The 15,206-nt window shown below is 50.5% G+C and overlaps 1 protein-coding gene across 1 annotated transcript in view; it reads left to right on the top strand.

The window, feature by feature from the left end:
- TXNDC5 (thioredoxin domain containing 5) overlaps positions 1-15,206 on the top strand; it is a 28,024-nt gene that overhangs the window by 10,836 nt on the left and 1,982 nt on the right. The window contains exons 3-8 of the mRNA XM_081295329.1: positions 619-724; positions 6,126-6,222; positions 8,810-8,925; positions 11,257-11,343; positions 11,913-12,056; positions 14,291-14,373. Coding sequence (XP_081151455.1) covers positions 619-724; positions 6,126-6,222; positions 8,810-8,925; positions 11,257-11,343; positions 11,913-12,056; positions 14,291-14,373 — 633 coding nt within the window. The remainder of the gene's footprint in view (positions 1-618; positions 725-6,125; positions 6,223-8,809; positions 8,926-11,256; positions 11,344-11,912; positions 12,057-14,290; positions 14,374-15,206) is intronic.

Raw genomic sequence — 15,206 nt, forward strand, 5'->3', positions numbered from 1 at the left:
CTATGGAGGGGGTCGGGAGGGGGTCGGGAGGGGGAAGGCCCCTTCTCCAGGGGGAAGTGAGGGAATGGAACTGGATCAGCCAACGTCAGGGGAGTCCTTAGAGGTGGAAACTGGAATTTTCACAATAACTGGATGCTCGTTTATTTGCGGGAGCCAAATACCCGCTAAGGTACCTTTGCAATGCATGTATTGCAAAACAGTGCTGTGTCCACCATCGTCCTAATTTAGACATACATAACCACAGCCACCAAGGATACAGATGCCCGGCCTGGGAAGGGTGACAGCTGTCCAACAGGGAGGAGCCTGGGAGTTCTGCCCAGGAGCACCGGATCCTGCAGTGTGGGCATCGGTTTGCAGCATACGGCCACAAGTTTTCACCTTCATTTCGTTTTCCTTGAAGAACATCAGAAACTTCTGCAAATTTAGGATTATGTGAATATATTATCTCCTCGAATGTTATTGTTGTTTCTCTTTCACATTTTATTGGAGAGTGGCTGAGAGGTGCCTGGCGGCAGCCCCTGGGCAGCTCATCTGCTCCCTGATAAGACGAGGCGCTCTGTTAGAGCAGTGGAAAGGCTTTCCGTGTCTGCTCTGCCTGATCCTTCCTTCTTCTTTCAGCCTCAAGTTTTTTAAGCCTGGCCAAGAAGCCGTGAAGTACCAGGGTCCTCGGGACTTCCAGACCCTGGAGAACTGGATGCTGCAGACATTGAACGAGGAGCTGGCCGTGAGTGCTCCCTCCCTCCCTCCTCCTTTCCTACAGTTTTGGGGTCCTGTGTAAACGGGCAGAGGCCAGATGAGGTTACTAATTAATCCTGCCATTTTAAAGCAATTCTTCATTATAATTCTTTGTTATTGTAGGTAAAGATTAACTTCTTAAAACAGTTTTTGATGGAAATATTCAGATATGCACAAAAGTAGAGAGGAACATCTAACCAGCGGACTCCCACCTTCAGCGGTTATCACCGTTTTACCCACCTCTCTCTCTTTCTCTCCTGTCCCCTGTCCCTTATTTGGCTACATTAGTCCTCGGAGAGTGTAACTGGTGAATATTTCAGCATACCATCTCACAGACAGGCCCTTCCCACCCTTCAACATAGCCCCTGCCACTCACACGTGGAATACAAGGAATAACAATTCTTTAGCATCAGAGATGGACTCTTGACCACCTGGGGCCCAGGGCAGCGTATCTAGCCCCAGCTGGCTTGCCACCACCTCCCTTCTCCCCAGGGCCTTTGACCTTCACCGCCCACAGCCCCTGACTCAGTCCTGCCCCTGCCAACCATACCCATAACATGGGTCTGTCCTTATCATCTCCATCCTCAGCCTTCACTTAATACCAGTAAGTACCCTTCGTGTCTCTCTGGACCTCCCTATATGAGGGAACGACGGATACTCTAAGGAAATGTGTTCTCCTCTGGTCTGCCTGAGGTCACAAGTCTTCCTTTTGCTGGTAGGTCACAGTGGTCATCAGCTGTTCCTTCGTGTGGGGTGCTTTCTGACGAATGCCGAGTGCCCAGGCCCACAGAGGCTGGGTTAGACTCTGTTGGTTGGTGCTGTGATGTCAGTAGGATGGGACAGTGGCCAGCAGCCCCTGGCTGTGTGTCTCTGGGGGAATATCAGGAGCATCTAAGGTCATTGAATGTGACTTCAGTGTCACCAGTTAACTTCAGACTGCCTGTGTGTCAGGAGGTGTCCAGCAACTTGAAGGTGGTCTGTGGCCACCTGCAACCCAGCCATCAAGCTCTGCTGCTTATCGATGGCCTTTTCCAGGGTGTGCATGCGGCTCTTAACTCTGTCCTGTCACAGCTAATCAGAAACTCTGCTGTTTCCTCCATCCTCCCATAGCTCGGATTTCACACTGTAACCTCGTGGGGAAGAGTGCTGTAGCCTCAGGGTCCACTAGAGACTTATCTAATTATAGGAAGGGGGGGGTGGGGGGGGGAAGACCACAGACCTCTGGGACAGTAAATTTGCATCTTTGTCACGGTGAGAAAGCTGGTGGAGCAGGTGCAACTTTCACACAGATTAAACTTCACATTGTTGCTGTGTGAAAATGTTCTTTGGAGAGGAGGCAGGTATGGGGAGTGGGAGGAGAATAACTTTAAAGAGCACTTAGTAGTCTCAAAAAAAAAAAAAAACAAGGGCTGGGGATGTGGCTCAAGCGGTAGCGCGCTCGCCTGGCATGCGTGCGGCCCGGGTTCGATCCTCAGCACCACATACCAACAAAGATGTTGTGTCCGCCGAGAACTAAAAAATAAATATTAAAAATTCTTTCTCTCTCTCTCTCTCTCTCTCTCTCTCTCTCCTCTCTCTTAAAAAAAAAAAAAAAAAACTTTTAAGGTAAACTTCGCACCCAAAAGCCTGTTTTCTGCCATGGTTTTATTTAACAGCCAGTGTGAGATGTGCGGACAATTTTATCTTGGAAACTGTCCTGCCAGGGGCCGGCTTCCCCTTTGCAGACGTGGCCAGGGAGGAGGTACAGTGATCAGGGCGCGGCCTACACGCTCTGAGGGTTGGTTTGGAGACGGTGGCTGCATGGAATTTACCCCTGTCACCCTGAAGCCACTTACCTAAACTCCATGTTTTAGTGTCTCCAAGCAACGAGTTTTTCAGATCATTGCCACAAACAGTGACAGTGACAGTATGTGTGATCATGCAAAAGTTAAAGTATGGAAACTTTGTCTAGGTTGAGTGCCCCTCACCTAAAATGCTTGGGGCCAGAAGTATTTCACATTCTTTTCAAATTTTGGAGTATTTGCATACACACAGTGAGATATCAAGTCAAACCTGAGATGGATTTATGCTTTTTTTTTTTTTTAAACATATACCTTATACACATAGCCCAAAAGGTAATTTTCTTTCTTTCTTTTTTTTTTTTTTGGTACCAGGGATTGAACTCAGGGGCACTCGACCACTGAGCCACATCCCCAGCCCTATTTTGGATTTTATTTAGAGACTGGGTCTCACTGAGTTGTTTAGTGCCTCGACATTGCTGAGGCTGGCTTTGAACTTGTGATCCTCCTGCCTCAGCCTCCCGAGCTGCTGGGATTATAGGTGTGCACCACCGCTCCCAGCCCAAAGGTAATTTTTAATACAACGTTTTTAGTGTGCCGGCTTTCTTTCTTATTTTTTAAAAATATTTATTCTGAAGTTTTAGTTGGAGACAATATCTTTATTTTACATTGATGTGGTGGTGCTGAGGATCAAACCCAGTGCCTCGTGCATGCTAGGTGAGCACTCGACCACTGAGCCACAACCCCAGCCCCAAGTGTGCGGCTTTCTGACTTCAACCTGTCACGGGAGGTCAGTGGTGGAATTTTCCACTTGTGTTCTCATGCTGGTGCTCAAAAGACTTTGGATTTTGGAGCATTTTGGATTTGGGATTTTTGGAGTAAGGATGCTCTATCTGTACTAAAAATCAGAAAATCTTTTCAATTTTGACTTAGCTTTTTAAAATGAAAAGATATATTTTTAAAGTTCTTCATCTGTACTTATGCCCTAAATAATTTAATATATACATTTTTATATTTTTGCATAACAAACTGGGATTTTCCCCTTAGTTTTATGATAATATTTCAAAGGAAATTATGCCATTTTTATATTGCACCCTGCTTTTTATATTTCTGTGCTTACTCCTCTGCTTTTTTAAAACACAGTTACAATCATGTAAATGTTTCACCCTTTCTATAACGAATATTTTATGTTACTACATCGTGTGGACTTGCCATAGTTTAATGCTTCCGCTATTAGTGGATGTTTAGATTGTTTATAAAATTCTTCTCTCATCAGAAATGACATAAAGAACATGTTAATCTTTTGAAGAGCTTTCTTTCCTCCTCTTTAAAAAAAATTTTTTATTTGTTCTTTTTAGTTATATGTGACAGTAGAATGTATTTGGACATATCATACATACATGGAGTATAACTTCCCATTCTTGTGGTTGTACATGATGTGGAGTTTCAGTAGTCGTATATTCATTCACATATGAACATAGGAAAGTTATGTCCAGTTCATTCTATGTCTTTTCCATTGCCATCCTCTCACCCTTACCCCCACTCCACCCTGTCCTATCTGGTGAACCCCTGCTTATTGTGAGTCAGCATCCACATATCAGAGAGAACATTCGGCCTTTGGTTTTTTGGGATTGGCTTATTTCACATAGCATGATAGCCTCCAGTGTCATCCATTTACTGGTAACTCCCATAACCATATTTCATTCTTCTTCATGGCTGAGTAATATTCCATTGTGTATATATATCACATTTTCTTTATTCACGTGTTGAAGGGCACCTAGGTTGGTTCCATAGTTTAGCTATTGTGAATTGAGCCTCTATAAATATTGATGCGGCTGTGTCACTGTCGCGTGCTGATTTTAAGTCCTTTGAAATAGACCAAGGAGTGGTATAGCTGGGTCAAATGGTGGTTCCATTCCAAATTTTCTGTCTTTCCTCCTCTTTTTTAGTGATGTTTTAAGAATATATTTCCAGACATAAAATTGCAAAGCCACAAGTTAAAATTTTAAAAAAATAAGTATCTTAAAAAATAAATGTCAAAAATTAATTTAAAAATATTTAAAATAAATTTTTAAACAAATAAATACACTTGAAAAAAATTATGGCTCTTGGTGAATATTGACGACTGCTTCCCTCAGAGTCCCGTCAGTTTCCACCGTGACCAGCAGGGAGAGGCAGTACCTGAGTCTGTCATATGTGGTGTCCCCGTGATGGTGGGGACTGCTCTGGTGTCCCCCAGGGGCACAGAAGTGAGCCTCCCAGGAACGTGTTATTTCTGAAAGCCCTTTGGACATCTCGGGAAGGATGACGACCAGCACCTGGTGTCATTTGAGCCCATAGACTGTCCTCCCGCCATCCTTTGCTTGTGGTCCTTCTGTGTGGGCACTTGGCATTTTGAGAGGTAGGAAGGGCCCTCCGCGATGCTCTCTGGCTGCAACTCTGCCCGCTCTGGCTGTCACCCTGGGGCCTCGCACGACTTACCCTGGATGTTCTTTTCCATACAGAGGTCAGTGGCCAGGTGAGACTGCAGCCGTGGGCACCGTGCGTCTCCGCTCAGGTGTCCAGTGGTCTCTCCCCTTCTGGTCACTTGGAAGCCAGAGTTGTACCTGGCCTCGAAAACAGGAATTTAAATTGTGTAGGACTGTGTTGATTTGGTGGCTCCTGGGGACCAGAACCCCTGCCCCCAGCCCACCTTACCCTTTGGCTTCCTGTGGCTCCTGCTTTCTGTGGCTTCAGTTACCCGCAGTCCAATAATATTAAACGGAAAATTCTAGAAATAAGCAGTTCATTAGTTCTGAGTAACTTTTGCTATCGCACATGGTTCTAATTGTTCTATCTTATTATTAGTTGCTGTTGTTAGTTTCCTGCTGGGCCTAGTTTATAAGTTGAACCTTAAGATAGATACGTATGGACAGGAAAAACGAGATCTGTCAGGTTTGGTACTACCTGCGGTTTCAGGCACCCACTGGGGGCCTTGGCACACACCCGTGCAGATAAGCCGGGGACTGCTGGGCTGACAGGAGCGTCTTTTACAAAGCCCTTCTGGTCATGTGAGTGACTGTCACAGCCTGTGAACCCGACCGTGGGCTCCTCCTTTTCTTCCATTCCCCGGGTATTTTCTTCTCGTCACCTCTTGTCTCTGATTTGTCGTTGACCGTTGGCCTTCCTTCCGGTGTGAGTGAAGGGGAGCAGGCCCCGGCTCCCTGGCATCCTCTACTCTCAGTTCCGTCCATCCTCTGCCTCTGCACAGGAAGCCCTTCGGGAGTTTTATTTTGTACCCTGTGTGAAACTTCAGGACACATTTCAGAGAGAGAGCAGAGTTGGGGTGGGTTCTTGGGGTGGGTTCTTGGGTGGGGGACAGCTGTCACCGGCTGCCTGGGAGCCTCCGTCCTGTAGGGTGAGGCTGGCGAGGGGCTTGCAGCTGACACACCCAGAGCATGGACGGGGCAGTTCCCAGCCTGGCCTGGCCCAACCCAGCGGCACCGACAGAGGTGCAGGGAGTTGGGAGCCAGCGCGTCTGCAGAGGCCCTAGACAGAGACACGTCCCCTCGTCAGCTTCCCTGTGTATGCACGAACAAGCCCAGTGACCATTGTTTTGTTTTCTCCTATCAGACACCAGAGCCAGCAGCGGAACCCCCCAGAGCCCCGGAGCTCAAGCAGGGGCTCTACGAGCTCTCAGCCAGCAACTTCGAGCTGCACGTGGCGCAGGGTAAGGTGGGCAGGGCCCGGCCGCCCGAGGTGGGGATGCGGGCTTCCTGGAACACTGACTCTGTCACGTGACCTTCTGGCTTCTTTCTGACCAGGGGTCTCTCTCCAGGACCCGGCAGGATCGCTCTTGGACATTCTTTTTCCTTCCGTGTTTGCCCCTGTAGACCTGCCAGGCCTCACGCAAAGCTAAAGTCCTGGGTGCTGAAAGTTGGGGTCACGCATAGGCGTACCCGGGAGGTGCCCCAGCTGCTGGTGCACCCTGGATAAGAAAGCGGTGTTTATATTCATGCTGATCACGTGCTTATTGTCCGTAGGCAGCAACAGCCTCCCCTACCTGTTAAAGCAGGATTGAGTGGGACCATAATAACCTACGAATCGAATCAGGTGTCTCCACACTAAAATATCTTTCTGTAGCATATCTCACATTTTGGAAATGGTCCCCCAAAGATCACAGTGATCTACCTGCGGCCTCCCGTGTGAGTGACCACACGTCCGTCTGTGTTCACACGTGGCCACCATTTGGGAAAGCCATCTCCCTCTGGGTGACAGGAATGTAAACGCAGCCTCCTTGCTGGCCGCCAGGTCAGGCGCTGCCGTGGAGAGAGGTCCCGGGGAAGAGGGTGGGAAACCTCGGGCGAGAGGCTCGGAGTTGATCTGACCTCACGGCCCAAGCCTGCTGGCAGCCGGACCCCTCGGCCACTGCACTCTGTCTAAAATGACTTAACAGTGACACCTTCGGCCTTCTGCTGTTACTTAAGGTGCACGAGCATCCCCAGGAGTGGGACCTCAGCGGGTCTTCTCCCACGGGAGATAAACTGTGGGTTCAGACTGACTTGGGCTCCCTGCAGAAGGGGCTACCCAAATCACCTTGTCCTAGATGGTCCCTTGGGAGCCGTGTCCAGCCTGGCCCTGGACACGTCCCTGCTGCAGGGCGGCACTCTGTAGGCCCCACGCCACGCTGCTGGACAAGGATCCCTCCCTGAGACAGCTGCATCTTCTTGCCCTCCTTGGTTTCCCATCAGGATCCTGATGGGTTCCTGGAGACCCTGCTCCACCCTGCCCCCGAGGTTAGGGATCCACCTGTCCACAGGCTTGGTTCCCGCCTTGCAGAAGAGGTGCTCATTTTTTAACTGTGTGTCGCACCATTTCCTCAAATCCACCATTGCTGCGGTGACGAGGCCGCAGCGTGAGCACGGATGGGGGGGAGTCCCGCGGGAAGGCCAGGCCCCCGTCACGGCGTTGGCTAGATCTTCCCCAGCCCCAGCCTGCTTTGGGGTTGGCATCAGCCCTACATCAAAGAACCGCCCAGATAAAACCCTTCAGTGTCTACAGAATGATGTTGTCAGGGGTTTTCTTTTCCTTAGCCAAAAGGGTGGTACTGTTTTTTAAACTTCTGTTTTGTGGCAAAATGGAACAGAGATGACAGGAAGCAAACGTGGCGCCTGGGAAACGGTCATCCTGCCGCCCCCCGCCCAGGCCCAGCGGCCCAGCAGCCAGCCTCTCGCGTCCCCTCTAAACCCCAGCCCTTATCTTCCGCCCTCTTTTCCCCGAGGAGGCCCTTTCCCGACTTCTGTGGGGACCGTTCCTTTTCCTTATGGTTTCGGGGATGCAGGGTGCGTTCCCAGGCACAGTAGTTCCGCTCGGTCTTTTTAAACTTCTCCTTTCGTGGCACTGGGGATGGAACCCAGGGCCTTGCGCATCCTTGGGAAACGCTCCACCACTGAGCTTCAGCCCGGCCCTAGTTGGGTATTTTTTTTTTTTTTAATAGATGGCCCCTGGTTTACAATGGCTGGATTTAATGACTTTTCTATGAAGTGTCCTTTTTGACAGGTTTATCAGGACGGAGCCCCATTGTAAGTCGAGGAGCACCAGCGTTTCTCTCTTTCAAGGCTCCTCTGATCTGCACGTCCCCCGGCATCTCTCTTTCTTGTGTTCTCTTTGCTGAGGGGACGTTTTGTTGACCTGTACAGTTAGTTCCCTGCAGTCTGGACTTTGCTGATTAAATCCCCGTCGTATAGGTGTACCCACTGCCCTGGTTTCTCTCTTGCCTGTAAATTGATGGTCGGATCTAAGTTGATAGTCCCATTTTGTTTTTCGGGGGTACAGGAAGACCCTTGGCAGTTGCCCCCAATGTCTGGTAGTCCCGTTCATAGAGGGAGCGTCCCCAACGGTCACTGCCTGGACCCACGCACTCACGGTCATCCGCTGACTCTAACTCAGGCATCCCGTCTTCCTTCGTCGATTTATGTATTTTGTGAGCAAGAGAGACTCACTCTCGTTATTTACTTGCCTCGTCCGTGTTAATAGTTTATAAAGGAGGCAGGCTGGACACATGCCCAATTATTTTCCTTTATGGACAGTTTTCTGGACTGCAGGAGTTGGTGCCCTGTTATCCTGCAAACAGGGCAGATTGGGTTTTGTCACCGGTATCGCTATGAACTCATGGGGAGAAACACGTGGGAGAGTCAAGGGTTCCGTCCCAACTGGGATTTGCCAGACACGAGGACAGAGATCTGATTCTCTGGCCCTCCGGTCGGGCGTGACGTGAACGACGGCGCCCCTCTCCCCGTCCCTCTCCTCCTCTGCAGGCGACCACTTTATCAAGTTCTTCGCTCCGTGGTGCGGCCACTGCAAAGCTCTGGCTCCGACCTGGGAGCAGCTGGCTCTGGGCCTTGAACATTCCGAAACTGTCAAGATTGGCAAGGTAAGTGGAGGCCCTTATTAAACTGGAAATAGACCGTTTTGGGGGCTGGATTAATTAGCGGAGGAGCCCATTATTCATTCTGTGTGCAAAGTCACAGACCTGATTTATTAATTCCATTGAGTGTGCCACTTGATAATTCATTTCACCTTCACCGATGGCAGCCTGGTTTCGAGTTTGCTGGCTTTTCCACGGCCCAGAGATAAATTACGGCCTTGGCTGCTTTGTTTATTTCAAAGAGACGGCCAATTTTTGAATTGGCAGCCCCAGAGCCCGTTCTGCAAAGATACGGGGTAGAGCCTTGTAGAATGTTCCCTGGACGTCCTTGGAGCTCACCCAAGAGCTCTTTCCCAGAGGGCCCTTGACTCTCTGCTCACTTAGGCTCGCAAAAGACCCTTCTTCACAGCGAGCTGCAGTTTACGCCGCTGCCTGGGATCCCTTCCAGCTCTTCCCACTTTGTACAGAGGAGCCAGAAGTGATATCTAACAACTTCTGTATAACAGGATTTTCTGGAACTATCCAAAGCAGCTCCTGGGCCATCAAGTCCTTTTAATCTCATCCGTCCTCTGGCACCCCCAGACATCCTGCATGGAGTCATTATGTAAAAATCTCACTTTTCTACTTTGCCACGGGTTCATTTGTATACCGAAGTGGTGCTGCAGGTCTGGGAGCAGTAGTTAATAGAACGACCTGCTCAGGACAGTGAGATCATCAAAAGCATGATTTGAGGGGTTGAATACACCTTGGTGGCTGACCTCAGGTGAGACTTTACCATTCCTTCGTCTCCCTGTTTGCAAAACTGAGATAGGGTCCGCCGTGTCTGGTTGTGAAGATGAAAATACACGGCTTGGTATGATGTGTGGGTGCAGCACCTGCTCAGGGAATTGTAACCATTTTTATTATTATTAAATGGATCTTCACCTCTGCCTGTTAACTACTTTCAACAATTTGTTGGGATGCCATGTTATGATCATGATTTTATGTTATTGAACATTTTATGGAAGTGATTATAAAATAATCTTCTTCTACTTTAGCCCATTTCTTATATCCTTATTTTAGATTATTTCATGAACTCTTATGGGAGATAATTCTTTTTAGTGTATCTTAGTAGAAGCTCCTAGAAGAACCAGACACTTGAATACATCAGCCCAGGGAGCAGGGCGGGGGCCCCCATCTCTGAGTGCACACGGCTGGGCTAGACTGGACCCTTGGAAAATCTCATCCCCTCCACAGACTTGGCTTGAGGCTCCTTTGCTTCAGCATAACCCATTAACTGCTATCTCACTACAGACTTATGGCTTAAAATAATATTTTCACCCTATTTTGTTGACATAGTGAAAAACAACTTAGTTCTGCTGCTTGCTGAATTTTTTCACCCACCAATGCTGGGGATCAAATCCAGGGTCTTCTATACGTAAGCGAGTGCTCTACCCCTGAGCTACATCCCCAGACCTTTTTCTTATTTTGAAATAGGGTCTTGCTAAGTTGCCCATTGCTGGACCCGAACAAGTGATCCTCCTACTTCAGCCTCCACTGTAGCTGGGACTACTGGCATGTGCCACTGTGCCTGGCTGCAAAGCCAACTTTATGCCAATAGAAAATAAAAAAGAAGGGATTCAGAGCAAAATGTTTCATGAAAGTATTTAAAAGATTTAAATAAAAAAAACTTGAAGAGCTGAGATCACTGGTAAATTAAGTTTATAGAATTAAGGACAGATTATAATCTTAGTTGGATATCTTAACAGAGCTGCCTCTCTTATGTGCCAGGTACTCCTAGTGAAAACCGACTGTCGACTCCCTTGCTTTTGTGTGCATGTGTGCTGGGGATGGAGCCCAGGGCCTTGTGCCTGCTGAGGACACACTCTTATCCCGGAGCTGCATCCCGAGGCCTCCCTGCTTGATTAGAAAACTGCATGAGTGGGAGCAGGAGAGCAGGTTTACAAACGGACACTGAATTGTCCAGGCCCTGCTCACGGCAGCCTGGCTCACGCCCCTTCCCAGATGTCAGGCCAGGCCCTGACTCCAGCCGCCAACGGTTCCAGTTAGAAGGCCGCTTCCTAAACGTTGTCATTTTTCAACTGGGTTAAAGTGAATCCTGTCTCTAAAATAAATCTTGTCACTCTGCTCCATTAGCTCAGGTGTATTTTGGGGTGGCTTCTAGGAAAAGTCTCTCTAAAAACTGCAGCTTGCTGGCGTAGATGCTACAGAACCTGAACTTTAAACAACAGTCTTTTTTTGTTTTGTTTTGTTTTTAAGTACAAAGTGTCTAACATTCCCTTTAGCAAAAAGGACATGAGGACACTGACCAGGAGCATGATTGTGCTTTGTTTCCAGGTGGACTGCACGCAGCACTACGGACTCTGCTCAGAAAACCAGGTCCGCGGCTATCCTACTCTTCTCTGGTTCCGAGACGGTAAGAAGGTAGGTCTTGGTTCCTGGTGAGGAGACAGAGTTCCTCCTGACAGCAGAGGGTGGAGTTGCTGAGGGGGGTGACGGGTGCAGGGAACAGCCACGGTCAGCTGTTTGGACCTTGGCCTCCAGGAATGTGTCCCATGGAACCAATGTCTTTCTCTTAAGGAGATCTGGAGAGTTAAGAGAAGCCCTGCTACTATTTTGAAGTGTTCCAGGGGCTCAGGTTGTCATGAGAATAGCCCAGAGGCACAGGCTAACTGGCCTCAGAGCAGGGACCATGCTGGCTCTCGGTAGGGCTCTGCCCCCTCCATGCCTGGCACGTGGTCATCCTCTTATGGTTCCGCAGGCAGCATGAGGGCTCGCTGGAGCTATAAAGTCTGTCACCAACGCCAAGCTTCAAATCTCTCCTTTCCCATTAAAGTGGGAGCAGGCAAAGCTTGCTCAGGGTGCATAGCTGAGACACCTGGGGGGGGGGTCCCCATGGGGGGAGCGGGGCCGGGGAGGTCAGTGGTACAGAGTGCTGACATGTGCTGACCAGGGTGTCTCCACACGGCCCGCGTGGCCCTGGTCTCGGACAGGTCGATCAGTACAAGGGAAAGCGGGACTTGGAGTCACTGAGAGACTATGTGGAGTCGCAGCTGCAGGGTCCAGAGACGGGAACCCCAGAAACCGTGGAGCCCTCAGAGGCACCAGCGATGGCCGCAGAGCCCACAGGCGACAAGGTGGGTGTCTGCACTCTCTCAGGAGGGATGGAGAGGGGCCACGGCCACCTGCCCGACAGGGAGGGCACTCCGACATCGTGGAGTTGGCTGAGCTGCCTCTCAACAGGAAGCATCTTCTTCATCTCCTCTTACGGGCTTGAAGGGGTGAAAGCGAACAAAAGCTTCCCTTTAAAAAGACTGAGGTGGATGTGAGACGCATCCGGGGATGGTGTGTGGCATCTGTCATCTAGGAAAGCGTTCGGTTTTGGTGGAACTTGGAGGTATTGGCTGTGGATCTCGACTGCTTGCCGTTTCCGGTCTCTTGACAACCTGGCTGCAGTCCCTCGATTGTGATCATGTGGCAAAGGCCCCAGAGAGACTGTGGCAGAGAGGTCGGTGCGGTGGGACGAGGAGGCCAGCCGCTGTAGGATGCTTGCTTTGTCTGGGCAGCCTCTGGAGGGCCAGCGTGCGGTCCTCCTTCAGACAGTGCCAGGCTGAAGATCCACTCACCCTGCGTTTGTCCCCAGGCCACTTCAGGTCCTGTCTTAGCTGCCAGGGAACAAAATTAAGACCCACTTTGTGCCTGAGAAGGGCACCAGGTCTGTGGGGGAGACAGGACAAGCTGGTGTCATGGACTGTGACCAGTGTGGGGGCAGCCAGGTTAGCTGGAGAGGAAGGAGAGGCGGCTCTGTCTGCAGGAGGGACAGGGCTCCCAGGGCTGCCAGGGGAGGCGCCGGGAGCAGAGGTGCGGCTGTCAGTCACCAGGTGTGTCAATCAGCCAGTGTGTTCTGGGCGGGGCCTGAGGGTGCAGGGAGGAGTGAGGTGGAAAGGGGCCATGGGAGCACTAGAGGAGGCTCAGGTGAGGCCAGAGCTGGAATGCAGGGGACACAGCCAACTCAGGGCTCCCTAAATTTCTAGGGTGTCCCCACAGAGTTTCAGTTGTGAAACATGGAGAGACAACCTACGGCTGCAGGTTGTGAATTGAGCTGTTGCCTTAGGCCAAGAAAGATGAGACCCCAACTAAGATGTGACACCAAGGACAGAGGAGGAGCAAGTGTAAGGGTCCTGCTCTAGGGAGCAGCTGGAGGGGTCTGATTTCTGGACCGTCCAAGCACAGAGAAGGACCAGAGCAGAGGCGACAGGTTTGGTTTCAGGGTGTTGGTGTTCAGGGCTCGTGTTTAGGTGGAGATGCGCAGTGGACAGTTACCTACAGGACTCCGGAGCCACGGCAGGAGGTCTGCACAGATGAGCGGGGCCATGGGCGGTCTGTCAGCTTTCCCTGGAAACTGACGCCAAAGGCTCCAGTGAGATTATTCAAGAGGAGCCTCCTGTGTGCTCCCCAGGGGTCAGTGCCTCGATCTCCCCGTCTGCCAACACTGAGGAGTCTGCCAACATTTCCATGGCTCAGCTGCAGGTAGAAAACTAACTGAAGAAAGATGGTACCTGTACTGAACGTGTACTGACCTTTTTCTTGTCCCCTAAACAAGAGTGTAACAACTATTTACGTGGCAGTTGCAATGGATTATTAAGAGTCATTGAGAGATGACGTGAGACACGTATCCCTGACAGCAGCCCTGGTTCACGGAGCTGCAGGATAACTCGCCCCCAGTCTTGGTGTGAGGAGAGGGTCCTGGAGCCATTTTTGGAGACGTGCACAAACCCGATGCTGTAAAGGACAGTCTGGGTAGAACTGCTTTGCAGCGGGCTGCCGTGGGGCACCCTCCCTGGAAACCCCCCGCCAGGGCTCGGATGAGCACTTCTCGTTGACCTTACACGTGGAATGGGAAGACGCCGATTCTGTGTAAACACGGTGTTGCCCGTGTTGCTGCCCTTGCTGTGCCAGGTTCCCTCTGTGACAGAGAACATGAAGCCTCCCAGGGGTGATGGGACAGAGAGGAGGCAGCATGTGAGGAAGCCTCAGGTCACCTGGTGAGGGGACAAGTTCGACTCCCCCCCCCAGGCTGGGAGGTGCCGTCTGCACCTGAGCCCCGCCCTGGACAGACTTGGGGGGCAGGACCGAGGTCTCAGGGTGTCTTCCTGGCATTTCCCACCTGTCCCAATCCCTGTAAGACAGCAGCCACCTCGTCATAGCTGCCCCTGTGATGACCTCTGTGCAATGCAAGTTCCATGTATATTTCTGGGTGACTTTGGAGCACGCAGAACAGTGTTTTCAAGAAGTGACGGATCTTGTATTTCTGCCCTGCTGTAGCTGAAGTGATGCTGTGTTTCAACTGTGGTTTTGTCTTTCCTGGAAGGTCGCTGTGTTGGCACTCACTGAAAAGAACTTTGACGACAGCATTGCAGAAGGAATAACCTTCATCAAGTTTTATGCTCCGTGGTGAGTGGCTGCTTCATCAGCACATCCTTCCTCCTGGTGTGCTCAAGTCACAGTGGGTCTGCCCCCTCAGTAGCAAACCCCCCAGACTTGACACTGGGCAGATACCACATTCGCACAAAGGTCGTATGGGAAATAAGGAGACGTTCTCACCGTGCCCCTCGATTCAAATACGCTGAAGTTCAGTGGCACTCACAATGGTTCATAGGGAAAGAGGTTAATTTAGTTACAGCTCAGTCTACAAAAATGGAGGTGATTTATGATGGCCCCCACAAAACATGGTCTGGCATCTGGGTGCTTTCCAGACTGATTGTTTTGGAGTTAGACAATGACCATCACCAGGTCGCTCTGCTCCTCTTTTTCTTTCAAATGATGGGATAGAGAGACCCAGTGGAGCTCGGCTTTCTGTTAGAGCCATTCAGTATGCGACCCAGTTACCCGAACGTTCCTGTCACAGGGTCCTTGAGGACCAGAGTTGAATGGAGAGCAAATCATCTGAGGCCAAGACAGCCTGACAGTGTGGGGGGGAGATGACAGGAGACCAACCCTAACCCACTGTAACTCTGCATGTCCTTTGACTCCGCGGAACCTGTTTCCTCAGCGTTCAGCAGGGAGCAGTGCTTGGTCTTCACAAGTCAAACACTCCGTCGGGCCAGGAGGGTGGCAGACTCCACCTGGACCTGCACAGGGAATGGCGCCGATGTCACTCCAGGTCCTTGGGAGGAACCGCAGCGTCAGGGACAGAGAGTGAGCACAGGACTCCTCTGACCCATGTGATTTTTAAAGACTAGACACGCCGCCCAAGTCTTGGGAGAGGGTCAGGAAGAAGAGGGAGT

This window comes from Spermophilus citellus (genome assembly GCF_964194105.1).
Source record: "Spermophilus citellus genome assembly, chromosome: 5".
Lineage (NCBI taxonomy): Eukaryota > Metazoa > Chordata > Mammalia > Rodentia > Sciuridae > Spermophilus > Spermophilus citellus.